This window comes from Saccoglossus kowalevskii, chromosome 15 (genome assembly GCF_978046115.1).
Source record: "Saccoglossus kowalevskii chromosome 15, keSacKowa6.1, whole genome shotgun sequence".
Taxonomy (NCBI): Eukaryota; Metazoa; Hemichordata; class Enteropneusta; family Harrimaniidae; genus Saccoglossus; species Saccoglossus kowalevskii.
This window is the reverse complement of record NC_140655.1, coordinates 13,319,004-13,332,848: the sequence shown is the minus strand read 5'-3', so window position 1 is coordinate 13,332,848 and position 13,845 is coordinate 13,319,004. Positions and strand designations below refer to the sequence as shown.

Below are 13,845 nucleotides of genomic sequence, written 5' to 3'. Positions count from 1 at the left end.
GTACGCTCCACCTTATATGCATGTTAACATATTCATATATTGGATTGACATACAAGTACGCTCCACCTTATATGCATGTTAACATATTCATATATTGGATTGACATACAAGTACGCTCCACCTTATATGCATGTTAACATATTCATATATTGGATTGACATACAAGTACACTCCACCTTATATGCATGTTAACATATTCATATATTGGATTGACACACAAGTACACTCCACCTTATATGCATGTTAGCATATTCATATATTGGATTGACATACAAGTACACTACACCTTATATGCATGTTAACATATTCATATATTGGATTGACACACAAGTACACTCCACCTTATATGCATGTTAACATATTCATATATTGGATTGACACACAAGTACACTCCACCTTATATGCATGTTAACATATTCATATATTGGATTGACATACAAGTACGCTCCACCTTATATTCATGTTAACATATTCATATATTGGATTGACACACAAGTACACTCCACCTTATATGCATGTTAACATATTCATATATTGGATTGACATACAAGTACGCTCCACCTTATATTCATGTTAACATATTCATATATTGGATTGACATACAAGTACACTCCACCTTATATGCATGTTAACATATTCATATATTGGATTGACACACAAGTACACTCCACCTTATATTCATGTTAACATATTCATATATTGGATTGACATACAAGTACACTCCACCTTATATGCATGTTAACATATTCATATATTGGATTGACATACAAGTACACTACACCTTATATTCATGTTAACATATTCATATATTGGATTGACATACAAGTACACTACACCTTATATTCATGTTAACATATTCATATATTGGATTGACATACAAGTACACTCCACCTTATATGCATGTTAACATATTCATATATTGGATTGACATACAAGTACACTACACCTTATATGCATGTTAACATATTCATATATTGGATTGACATACAAGTACACTACACCTTATATTCATGTTAACATATTCATATATTGCATTGACATACAAATACACTCCACATTATATGCATGTTAACATATTCATATATTGGATTGACATACAAGTACACTCCACCTTATGTGCATGTTAACATATTCATATATTGGATTGACATACAAGTACATATAGGTTTGATGGACAGGGGTATGAATGCATTTTAATTTGATTGTCAAGCACGATCTTGGTTGAAACATGTTTGCAGAATATAATTAGTGCTGTCAGTCACTTATAATTGACAGGTGTGTTTTGTTATCATTGAATCCACACTGTTAAGGATTATAAAATCGTTCACTTTCCTATATGCAATTTTGTTCACCGTCCGTATATTGGACCACCGTTTGAATTATTTGTTGTTTGTTTTTTTTTCTTTGGGGAAAATAGGACTGAAGGTTAACAAGAAGACACAAAAGCGGATGAATCTAAGCAGTGTGTGTAATAATGTGATTAATCTGCTTAACCTTTTCACCACCAGATTTTTTCGCCCATATTTTTCTGTATCATTTCTTATATTCTTCAATATTTCTGAAAATGAACTCGAATTTTGAAGCCTATAGACAAAATTAGAGCTAATTGTCAGTTTTAACTCAAAAAAATTGACTATTTTGTCCATATCCTCTGAAGGGATGTGCAGACTATAAACGGGACTACTTTTTAAATTTGTGATTAAAAGAGGGAACTGCTTTTGCAATGGTTAAAAGGCAGGTTACCGTAGTACTAATTCACTCCTGCTGTGTTCGGGCATCGCACCCAAAGATATCTGAATTGAAGGTAAGATGGTCGCAATGACATGGTTTACCAAATACATAACTGAAAATATAATATTTTGAGAATTATCATTTGGCAATTTAGATACTATTCTATTTAGACTGTGAACAGCAGGAGTTTTCAAATCCTGGCATCGGCTACTCTCAAAAATAGGCATGTACAAATAGTAATTTTTAACAATGTTATGAATATGATATTTTATGATGTTCTCTCACAGTATCACATCATGGACTCCCAGTGTGTGTGTCTGGTGTTCATCATTGCGTTTTGTCCGCTGATTTGGGGGAAAAGACCAGTACCCGTAAGTATCAGTTACAATGTGAATTAATACTGTAACAACCGACATCTTTAAAATTATATTTCTGATTAGTCATGCCATGTGTAATCGCTGCATGGCAAATACAGAACGATTTACAACTTATGAATTCAAAAAAAATGAATTAACAGTCGTTATTTCTAATTTGCTTTTCTTAATACTGCCATACGAATCCATCGTCATTTATCGTGACATGGCCAATCGCCGATCTTTTGGAGTGACTCGGCCAACAATCGGTATTTCGTAGTGACTCGGCCAATCGCCGATCTTTGGGAGTGACTCGGCCAACAGCCGGTATTTCGTAGTGACTCGGCCAATCGCCGATCTTTGGGAGTGACTCGGCCAACAGCCGGTATTTCGTAATGACTCGGTCAACAGCCAATCTCTGACAGTGACTCGGCCAACAGCCGGTATTTCGTAATGACTCGGTCAACAACCGATCTCTGACAGTGACTCGGCCAACAGCCGGTATTTCGTAGTGACTCAGTCAACAGCCGATCTCTGACAGTGACTCGGCCAACAGCCGGTATTTCGTAATGACTCGGTCAACAACCGATCTCTGACAGTGATTCGGCCAACAGCCGGTATTTCGTAATGACTCGGCCAATCGCCGATCTTTGGTAGTGACTCGGCCAATAGCCGGTATTTCGTAGTGACTCGGTCAACAACCGATCTCTGACAGTGATTCGGCCAACAGCCGGTTTTTCGTAATGACTCGGCCAATCGCCGATCTTTGGTAGTGATGCAATAAATTAATTGTCAGTGTTAATGAAGTAGTAAATCACCTGTCAGTATAGTGCCGTGACGTTGTATGGTGTATGAGTTATTCCGATTACTTAAAGCGCGATAGTCGTCGCGGTGCGCATATGCGACATTTGTGTTGATAAACATTGATTTTCCCACAATCCAATGTGCTTTTCAAATGCAAATCACAAGTATGAGGTTTGTTTTGGGCGCGACTTGCACATGACTGATTACCGCCGGTGACTCCTTCGATACCTACCAAGCACGTAAAAAGTAATTAATTAAAGCTTGGAATCGGCTCAGTTTGTACTCGCTGATCTTCGCAACAGTCAAAGTCGCCATCTTTGTTTATCTGAGACCCATATATATCCCGCATACGTGGCGCGACGACTACCGAGCTTTAAGTTCAGAGGTTCAGCTAAGTATATAGTTGGCAGTAAAATAAACTATGGCCACATCACAGTATATAGTACTGTTGTAATATTCAAAATAAAGTACACTATTCTGCTTCTCATGTTTGAAGCACTTAGGAGACTTTGTTTCTCAAACCAAGCCCGCATTTCCCCAATCTGATTAAAATCTAGTGTAATTCTGCCCACATTGGCTTTCGCAATTACCAAAATTTAAAAAAATAAATACTAGATCAAAATAAAATATACAAAAAAAAAGCCAAAACTAGGATCTTATTTTAATCAGATTGGCGTTCTCCGTATTAGTTGCTGTTGGTAGTAAGACATATTCTGTAAAACTTTTATGTCAGAAAATTATTATTTCATTTACAATATTGTGCTAATATTTGACTCTTTTATCCAACTCGTCAGGTGTCCAAGATAGAACCAATTGGTAAGATATTTACAATAACAATCAACATTACCCCTGACTATACCCATGTAGTACTCCCTCATTAGAAGCATAAAATTACTGGACACGAATCGTGCTTACTAATTCAGGTTGTTTTAGTGTATTATGCAAATTTAATGTGAGAATGTGGGTACTTTTCGTGAAATTAAAAATGTGTTCCTAACACACAAAATAATATGAGGTTATTACGAGGATACCTCAAAGTATGCACGAAGACAGTACAACTTGGTACATCTTTTCCTTCCAATGATACAGCATGGGAATCCAAAAAGTTCAGAACAAAATCATGGCACGCTGTAACTTATGGCGTTACGGTGACAGATGTATAATAATATTAGTTACTAGTATGTCTAAGCAATAATCATGAATGAATGTATACTAATCTGTTTGCTACAGTTTAATCGTTTATTTATATACAATTATTTCAATTTAATAATTTTTTTACACCAAAATATATATATTGTCAGACAACGTGTTGATTGGTTTGCGTCTCGAGATCTGTATCTGACTAGGCGAGCAATATACGTAATACACTTAGTATTTTTCAATTCGTTGGTAGAAATATCAATTGATTCATCAATCACAGTCAACATACACGGCGGGAAGGACGCAGAGCCACACGCGTATCCGTGGCAGGCTGTTCTTAGACGCTATGTCGGTGAAAAACCATATTTTATCTGTGGGGGATCCCTTATAAGTGAGAATCATGTATTGACAGCGGCGCACTGTATTCACGGGTAACGTATAAGACCACAATTGATATATTTTCTGTTTTTAGGTTTAGTTGTTTGTAAAGGTGTGAGAGGTCAATGGGTGATTTTCCGTTCAATTGCGAGATCTCGCGTATTGCGTGATAGACGCGGGTCGAACGTCTGCCGTAAAATTCGAACGATATGATTTGATTCGAATTTCGTTTTATTTTCATAGCTCAAAGTCGAAAGGCCGATCTTTGAAAGGGGATATTGCGTTTGAATACCCTTACTTCATCAAAATTGACCATCATCAAATGTGTACAGCACATTATTAAGCATGGAAATGTCCCCAAAATACTTTCGTGTTTGTTGATTCTCACGCGATGTTTGTCGCCACTACGACGCTGTGACTTTTGTTTGTCCTGTTTTTACGTTCGATTTCACGCATAACGCGGGATCTCGCAGGGAACGGGAAATGGTCTATTGATAGGTGTCTTCTCTCGAACAGTGCGGATTGCACGTGTCAAAATATTCAGAATGTCAACACAGATCAGCATTGTATTAAAGCGGGGGGGGAGTCGTCACCTGCGCATGCGTCAGATGGCCATAGGTGTCATTGTTTACAAACAAACGTCTACCCATAAGCCTTTGCGTTTCTAGCGTGTGTTATCGTCGCTTCGAACTCAATTCCCGAGCGTGCGCAGGTGACAATCCTCCCGCTTTAAACATAATCAATACGTTATATTCATTTACACTACGATCTACAATGGTAACAGTGTACGGTTCTTTGCCTGCTAACATTATCAAAATGAACTTTCATTATACCAACGTTCATTGCTGATGAGTATTTTCAGATACAAATGTCAGACACGAATTACACTGTGACCTCGCCATAACGAATATGTCTTCCGCTCATCAACCCAAACTATTATGGGTTCATTAAAGTGAACACTTCACTATAACAAACTAATCGTACCCCCCCCCCCGCCATTCGTTATGATGTGCACAACCACTCGCCGTGAGATAAAGCAACTGTTTGTCAGTTGTTCATTTCTTTATTTCTAGTAGTTCTCAGCTGGTGTTTGGTCACTCTTGTTAGTACCCAATTAAAAGTCAAATCATTCGCTCTATTCTTACGACCTATTTTCCTCATTTTTGATAGTCTGTATATATTTCTCTGATTCAGTCTGTGCGTTCTGAACATTAGGGTACTGTATTTTCGTTTAATCGGCTGGCAAGATGTGTTGTTGTTGTTGTTGTTGTTGTTGTTGTTGTTGTTGTTGTGTTGTAACAAGTTTTGTATTTTCTGTTTATAATTTAGCTTTTCAGCAAGCGATTTCATCGTAACACTTGGTGATCACAACCTTCTTGAAAACGATCACACAGAACAGTACATCAATGTTTCAGGGATATATAAGTGTCCCGTATACGATCCAACAACCATTGATTGTGACTACGCCATTCTGACTCTGGATCACAGTGCCGTTCTTAATGAAAATGTCAGTACTATCGCTATGTCTAATAATTACACCGACACTGGTAGTTGTATTATTTCAGGATGGGGCACGTCTGAACGTGACGGTGAGTACAATACCAGTTCGCAATATTTATTTGTGCATACCACTATCATTATGTCAGTACCTTCCGACATAACTTGGGGCGAGTTCTTGTTCACTCCCGACAAATTAAAAAAAATATATGGAAAAATGCTCGAAATAGTCACGAAACAATGCAAAATATGATTTCTCATTGTTTAAGCGCAGTTGGTCGTCGCGCAGCGCGTGTTCGAATTTCATGTAAATAAACAATGTATTTTACACGCGTTGTATACTTCGCTATGAGTCCCATATCAAACAGGACGCGGCACGACGACTGCCGCCCTTTTAGTATAATTCAGAAGGTTGTACATAGTATTTCTTACTGTACTAGTATATAACTTTTTAACAAAACGTTATTCAACATGTGCGTGAGAGTAGAACTACTGTGGCTATAAAGAGTTGACCATTAGAAACTATGGAGGGTGATGACATAATTGGAGGAAAAAAATAGTTTGCAAAGAAAAACAACCTGCAGGGAATAATAACAAACAAACAAACATCTTTACGCATAAATACAACAAAATCATCATGGGATAAAAGCAATAGCACATACTAAGTGGAGTATTTCTGATATCGTCCCTCCCCAGAGTTTCTAATGGTCAACCCCTAAGCAGAGCCAGACTATACACGTTATTACTTAAAGCGGGAGAGTCGTGCACATGCATCAGATCGCCATAGGGTTTCATTGTTTACCCATGAGCCTTTGTTTTTTTAGCATGTGTTGTTATCATCTCTCGGGAGTCAACACGACTCTGTTGATAAATTCACCATTTCGTAATGTTGTTTGACGTAATTTTATCACTGATGTTTATGGCTGGTTCAACGTGCATTTTAATAGTTGGCTGTTGAATAACGGCTGAACATATTGCTGCAAATAATGCACAAATAGGTGTCACATTTTCACGTGTCCTATGGAGTACTATCCTCACGTGTCAGAGCGGCGTGTGTAGTTGAGACATATGGCTGGTGTTCAATACTACGAAAGCAAAATATCGAGACTTTTATAGAAACAACAAGTAGTGAAAATCATATTTTTAAGATGAATGTGGTATTAAAGAACAACATCCAGAATATTCTAGTCCAAAGATTCTAGAATAAACATATTATCTGTCAGTTCATGTAGATTATTTTCTTTTAACAGAAAGTATACACAATATACTGCAAGACGCGGAAGTCGCTATATATCCAACCAGCAATTGCTCGTCTGGCAGAGTGTGGGGTAATTATATTACCGACAATATGGTGTGTGCCGGTAATGGATCGCCTGGAACATGTTCGGTAAGCAGCCCCATGTCGGCATTAGACTAGTTGCCGTCTATTATCGCGAGGCTTTACGAGAAAAATGTACAAATAATATATATTTTCATTTTATAATATATGTTTTTTCTTACAAATATAATATATATTTTTCGAATAATATATTTAATGATAATAATAACGTATTTTATATCCTTGAATATAAAATAAAATAGTTTCCAACCGCAAGTGCCAATAAAACCGCAGAGGATGCTGGGAAATTTAAAGTAAACGAACTTATCACGTTGAATAAGATTAAGAATGTATATGGCCAAGCCTTAATCAGAGGTTATTTGCGACTATTATGACGTGTAGTGTTGCGAGAAGCAATGTCGATATCTTTTCGAACACGTGGCTTCGTGTTCAGTTCTTTGCTGCTTTTAAATATAAACTGTCTAATCTGAAATATTAGATCTCAAATCTTAATGATGTACGATGAGATTCTTCTCAATTGCGTGCACGTGGGGATTAAGGCGCTTCGGTATCAGCCAGGAAGGAGACTGGTGAAAATCAACTAATGACCCGCCTCAAATTGTTACTCCAAAAGGAACTAATTTGCAACCAGTTGCAATATCCCTGTACAGTGCTGAATTATTGGGTCATTTGAATAAATTAAAAAAATATGTATTTATGTCATTTGCTCAGGGATAATAAAACCCAACCACGCGACAATCGAAAAGACTACTCCAATGTGTCTGTTTTGTGGAAAAGTTCACCCTATTAGCCCAGTCGTCCGAGAACCTACCTTCTGTGGTCGTTGTTGTGACTCTAAAAACTCTATCTCGTCTCATACAACTAATTAGTTGTCTGTGATCTCGCCATCAACTCCAGGTGTTGCAGCTTTGCTAAAGCTTCAGGGTCTTGACCATTGTGTTAGCCGAGGTGCATTATAATACAGGTCAACAATACCTGTACGGTTATGGAGCTAATACAATGCCGGATTACAACTTATAAACAACTACCTGTAACCAATACGATGACGTTACAAATTACATTCTGCATGGTAACACCGAAGTGTAAGCGGCTTATAGTTAGCATAAATAAAATATGTGCTGCGGTAATTATCTAGACAGTACTCGGAGAGCGCAAACGTCCACCATACGCAATTAACACATTCTCACTGTACATTTATCATACTCACGTGAACTTCAAATTTCTTTAGAAAGGAAAGACCAAATTGATTTTGTTCACTCGTGGAATCGATCATATTAGGCAAAATCCACACACCTATCAAAATTTAATCGATTAATCCATATCAGAGACAAACCCTCAGTTATATATAAAAATCATTCCCAAAATGAATGTTACCATGGCAACTGTATTCAAATTTGTATGAATAGTGTTAGATGATGTAAAAAAGTTGTTACCTTAAAATATATGTGGAAACTTACAGACCTGACTTATAATATGCATATTCCACTGTTGAATATTAATCATTATGTCTGTTACAAATTTAACGTATGAGGGGTGTAGGCATAATTCCTCAAATGTTTCCATGAAAATTTAAAATAGAAAGTGTAAGAACTTGTGTCAATACATGCGCAAAACGTGTTTCAGAGTCATTGCAGATGTGTCGTGAGCTTAAATGTGAACCCTTCAAACAGAATATTGCGAAAAAAGTAAAAAATTAACACATTGAAACAATTTTTATAGGATTCGATGTTAAAAAAATATATATTCATCAAAATTATAGTATATTTGTTCATCATATGTAACCGAACAAAATAATGACACCTTATTACCATAGAAACCATCGTGAATGGCCCCCAAAAAATCACAATTTTTATGAACATTTGACCAGTTTTTGAATAAATGAAAAAAAATGGAATAAATAGATAAAAAATAAACAAATAAATATATAATAAAGAAAGTAATATTATTTCTTCCTGTTTTGTCTAGGGTGATAGTGGCGGTCCTTTGGCGTGTCGGGATACTGATGGTAATTTAGTTCTACAGGGAATCACCAGCTGGGGAAGCGGTGATTGTGGTAGTATGCCAGACGTGTACACACGTGTGAGTGTATATTATGACGTCATCACGAGTCAAGTCGACGGCACTGTTGTTGCTGACTCCTCTAGTGAGGGAAATGGTAATGGAAGAGACAAAAACAAAAGCAATGGCAAAAAGAAAAACCAGATCAGCAGGGGGCGCGTACTGCGTTCGTTATTGCGTAATCCGAAATAGACAGCGTTTAGTTTTTCCACGGTTGCCCAAAATAGAATATGATAAACCCAGTTTTTTTGCTCCGTCATCCAAGTTTGTCATATACTTTCCAAAGTCACGCGAGATCTGGGGAACCGAGGAATGCCGAATGTGGCCGTATAAACGCTGAACTATCATTGAAAACTAGTTTAAACCTTTCCAATAATTGTAAGCAGTAGTTGTGGGTAAAACAATTAATTGAACACATATTACTCCGTCTGGAAAATCTGTATTCAAAGCAACTGACAACAATAATGCCTGTAACAAAGAAAAGTTCATCAAGAAAAATACAAGCTATACACATTTGTTGTTAGTAATTTTAAATGGCTAAAACATGACACCATCAAACGATCCGACCAAAACAGCTTAAGTTCAAGCAAAATATAAAAAAATGAAAAGCTCGTTTACTCCAACACCGTACTACTCACCGTATCTCAATAAATGTATACGGACATTGTCGTAAAATATTGATGTCACTAAATTTCAGACCAACTCAAATCTAAAATCAATTTTAAACGTTCCTACATGTTGATGTTTTCTGTATGCACATGGAACAATACACTACGTGCTGTGGTAGCATTTATTGTAGTATTTAAATTAAAGCACACCCTCTATTGACGACCTGTTTCTGTGACGTAAGTGGGTGTAGAAGACGCCGTTCACATCTTTGTACTTATTTCGGTCTGTGGTCAGACGCCAGTACAATATACTATATTTGAGAGATCCGATATGTTCTGAATGATGAACAAATACACAACCAATCAGAGTTGACATTACCTTCATCCATCTACGTCATTTTGACGTCACGGAAGTGCTTCGTCGTTAGAGGGCCCAATCTATTGACGACATATTGCATGTGACGAGGTATTGTATTTTGGTCATTTGTTAGGAAGACGGATTACATACAGACGGAATATGTGGTTTTCAAAAACAAATTCTCTTCCTCACCGTCACCACACCTAGCACTAACACGTCCACACATTTTCATCCATAGACAAGTTCAGTTCCATCATGGAGGTATAAACATTTATACCTCAATGTTTCAATTGATAGTTTATATTGTCGTTTAAGTCCCGGATGTACGTCACATATTACTCACCGATGTGCATGTATGTGTAGTGAATGGTGTGAGGGCGCTGTATTTTCGAGATATTAAAGGTAGCACTGTAAATGTAATCATAAAATCCCTTTAGTTATTAAATGATACTGTTCAAAATGCTAATCTTTCGATTGTTATTCATTTATATTTGCTATCCCGGAGACGATGGTCTGGTCCCGATTATCTGCACGTCTGTCATAGTGTCTTTGTCAGATTAATGCTTAACTATGGTGATAGGTCCAATGTACACAATCAAAAATATGATGCCTGAGAATTGACGCAAATGTTGTCTGTTGGCTCCAAAATTAGGAATCATTTTTAGAAATATTGAAGAATATGAGAATAAAGTGCAGAGAAATTTGGGCGAGGAAGTCTGGTGGTGAAAAGGTTGTTGTTTTGAATAGAGTTCGGACGTACAGATTCACAACGGTTCGCATTTGTTCAGACTGAGTATCTGAGCGAATCCCGAAACCCTGAAATATATCCCGTAATTGCCTATAATCAGACCATTACTTATGTCACATGATAGCCTTAAGATCCAATGAAGGTTAATGAATGGTTCTTAGAGAGTAACTTTAATGTGCGATGTACTCAGTTACACAAGCTATCGCGATATTACCTCTCCCAGGAAGGTTTTGTTTTCAGTAGCGTTTGTTTGTTTGTCTATTAGCAGGATAATTCAATAAGTTAAAAAGGATTGACATACCAATTTTAGGTTTCCCCTGATACAAGCATGAGCACATAACATTTTGTTGCAGATATAGGTACGGTTACCAGGGAAGCAGAAATTTTGAGAAAGATTTTTAATTTATAATTCAAATAGTTATGGGTGAATTCAATTTCGATGAAGACATTGATTATTATAAATTTATATATGGATTCTTATGAAATTAGTTGAAGAGAATGCCATGAACACGGAGGGCAATCGGCTTGATTTCGATGCAGATGTGGATGCAGTTGCTATGGTAACAAATCATAAGTATATATTCTCGCGAAATTGTAAGACTAGCCCTTGATACTACATTTTGATAAAGATGTGGAGTTGGTTGCCATAGCCTGAGAGAATAGCCACAAAAAATATTCTGAAAATGAATATGTCGAAAAAAATGATCAGAACACATTTTATTTATCCATGTACGGTATTCAAGTAGCCGTGTTTCAACCATAGTCGCTTTTCGCTACATTGGATGTTGGCCACCCCCGAGACAAAAGGGAACAAAAAGGTTTTAACTTAATTTATAGCTAAAGCTATAGCTAAATTAAAAAATAAATATAAACAAATTCATAAATTGGAAATTTGGTTCTCATAAATATAAAGATAAAATCAATTAAAGGAAGACTTACATCTAGCTTCTATGAACATTTAAATAAAAAACAATTATACAGTTTGAACAATATTAATTATTTTATTTAATTGCCATTGCACATGTACAATTATTTGCTATGAACTGAAGGAACTCGCTTTGCACATAACACTTACATTGTAGATATATTAGTTTCCAAAGGAATACAAACGTGAAAAGGTCACAGATAGACCACTTTATTACTAGTCAGTCGGACATAAATTTGCCCGACTTCCACCTTCCAACTCTAATTATTAAATATCTAGGCCTATATTATATGTTATCCACCAATAATTGCAAGCCATTGGCGGATTGCGTAGACCCTCGGTCTCAACTCTAGGGTAAATAACCTTGCAAATGCTTACTACAGTATATTTATAAAGCAATAACCCCCGCCGTATTTGGGTATGCCGCAGGATATTGCACAATTCACTCCATATATGCACTCGCCCGCGGATCGTGCATACACATGTATGCTGTGAATTGTGCAATATCTCGTGATATACCCGCCTTCGGTGGGGGTTATTGCTTAACATAATATGCGTCTACCATTCCATGGGATATACGCCAAAATATGCTTTCTGTTGACGTGCGTGACTCTCAGTGTGGCATATATTTGTGCATTTTACTTGAAGTTTGTCTCAAAAAATTACCAATGAACAAATTAGTGCACATTTTGTATTAATTATAGACAAATTTTGGAGTACTGTTACTGTTATATGCGCTACAATGTGCAAACTACACGAGTAGAATTCTACCTTAAATGAAAAGTGTGCCTACAGATGGCAAGTGAATTGGGTTAGTGTAAGTGTAACCGTACAGAAAAAATATAATTGTCAGTAAATCCACAAATGAAAAATTAGTACAAATTAAATAATTGTAAAAAATGTCAGATCAATAAATGACAATTGAATTAAGTCAATGAAAATAACGAATCAAAATAAATATATTGACAACACACTGTAAATGTACAGATGAATATAAATCAGTGTGACTGAGTACATGAAAAACTGATACAAAATATATTGAAAAAATAAATAATTGTAAAAAAATATATATCGCCAACAAATTGTCAATAAAAAAAACATGACAGTGGTTAATGAACAGCTAACATAAACTAAAACAAAACAAAAACCAAACAACGTTAGCTGTTATGGTTAGAAATGGTTGTAGGTAATCGTAATCTTTTGTATTTTTTCAATATAACCAAAAACTCCTTTCTCAATGAAAGATATAAATAGAGGCAATACGTTGTCTTGCTCAATCTGTTACAAAACGTCTGGTTATATGGGATAATTACCAAAGATTATCTACCCATATTCTTCAAGTTGACAAACACAAATACTTCTTACGTCAAATTTATTCAATTTTCAAGCTGCTTTGGAATGCTAGTTAATCAGTAACACACGATCATAGATTAGTGGCTGGGTTACGAACACCGGTAAGTTTATCGATAAGATGGGTAAACGTACAAATGACTATATCCGAAACATCCAAGTAGGACGTAATACGCTGATCTCATTAACACGTGACACGAGTAACTAAAGTCATATGGAGGATGAAGTACATTTTAAAGTGCGGTGGTCGTCGCGCAGCGCCTGTTCAAATTTCATGTAAATGAACAATGTATTTTACGCGCGTTGTATACGTCGCTATGAGTCCCATATCGAACAGGACGCGGCACGAAGACTGCCGCCCTTTAATGGAATGTCCATCGATGCGATATTCCTTGGCTAAGTACTTGATTCAATATTTTGACAGCACGCTACGAGAGGCAAGTCATCATGCTACTCAGTGAAACACAAATGTGTTTTGAGTATAGCAGCACATTACAAATAGTAATGTAATCAAGCCCTAAACTAACGTTAAACCGTGTTCTTGTTGTGATATTGT

The 13,845-nt window shown here is 36.5% G+C and overlaps 1 protein-coding gene across 1 annotated transcript; it reads left to right on the top strand.

The window, feature by feature from the left end:
• Nucleotides 1-1,723: 1,723 nt before the first annotated feature.
• Nucleotides 1,724-9,492, top strand: LOC144349921 (elastase-1-like). The gene is made up of 7 exons (XM_078008265.2): nt 1,724-1,804; nt 2,019-2,102; nt 3,683-3,704; nt 4,282-4,459; nt 5,736-5,995; nt 7,154-7,290; nt 9,208-9,492. Exons 1-7 carry the CDS (start codon nt 1,724-1,726, stop codon nt 9,490-9,492), a joined length of 1,047 nt encoding a protein of 348 aa, XP_077864391.1.
• Nucleotides 9,493-13,845: the final 4,353 nt, after the last annotated feature.

Coding starts and splice junctions, on each gene's coding strand:
- LOC144349921 (XM_078008265.2), top strand. CDS start 1,724: ATGGTTAAAAGGCAGGTTACCGTAGTACTAATTCACTCCTGCTGTGTT. Junction 3,705..4,281: donor GTCCAAGATAGAACCAATTG/GTAAGATATTTA, acceptor ATTCGTTGGTAG/AAATATCAATTGATTCATCA. Junction 7,291..9,207: donor GATCGCCTGGAACATGTTCG/GTAAGCAGCCCC, acceptor TGTTTTGTCTAG/GGTGATAGTGGCGGTCCTTT.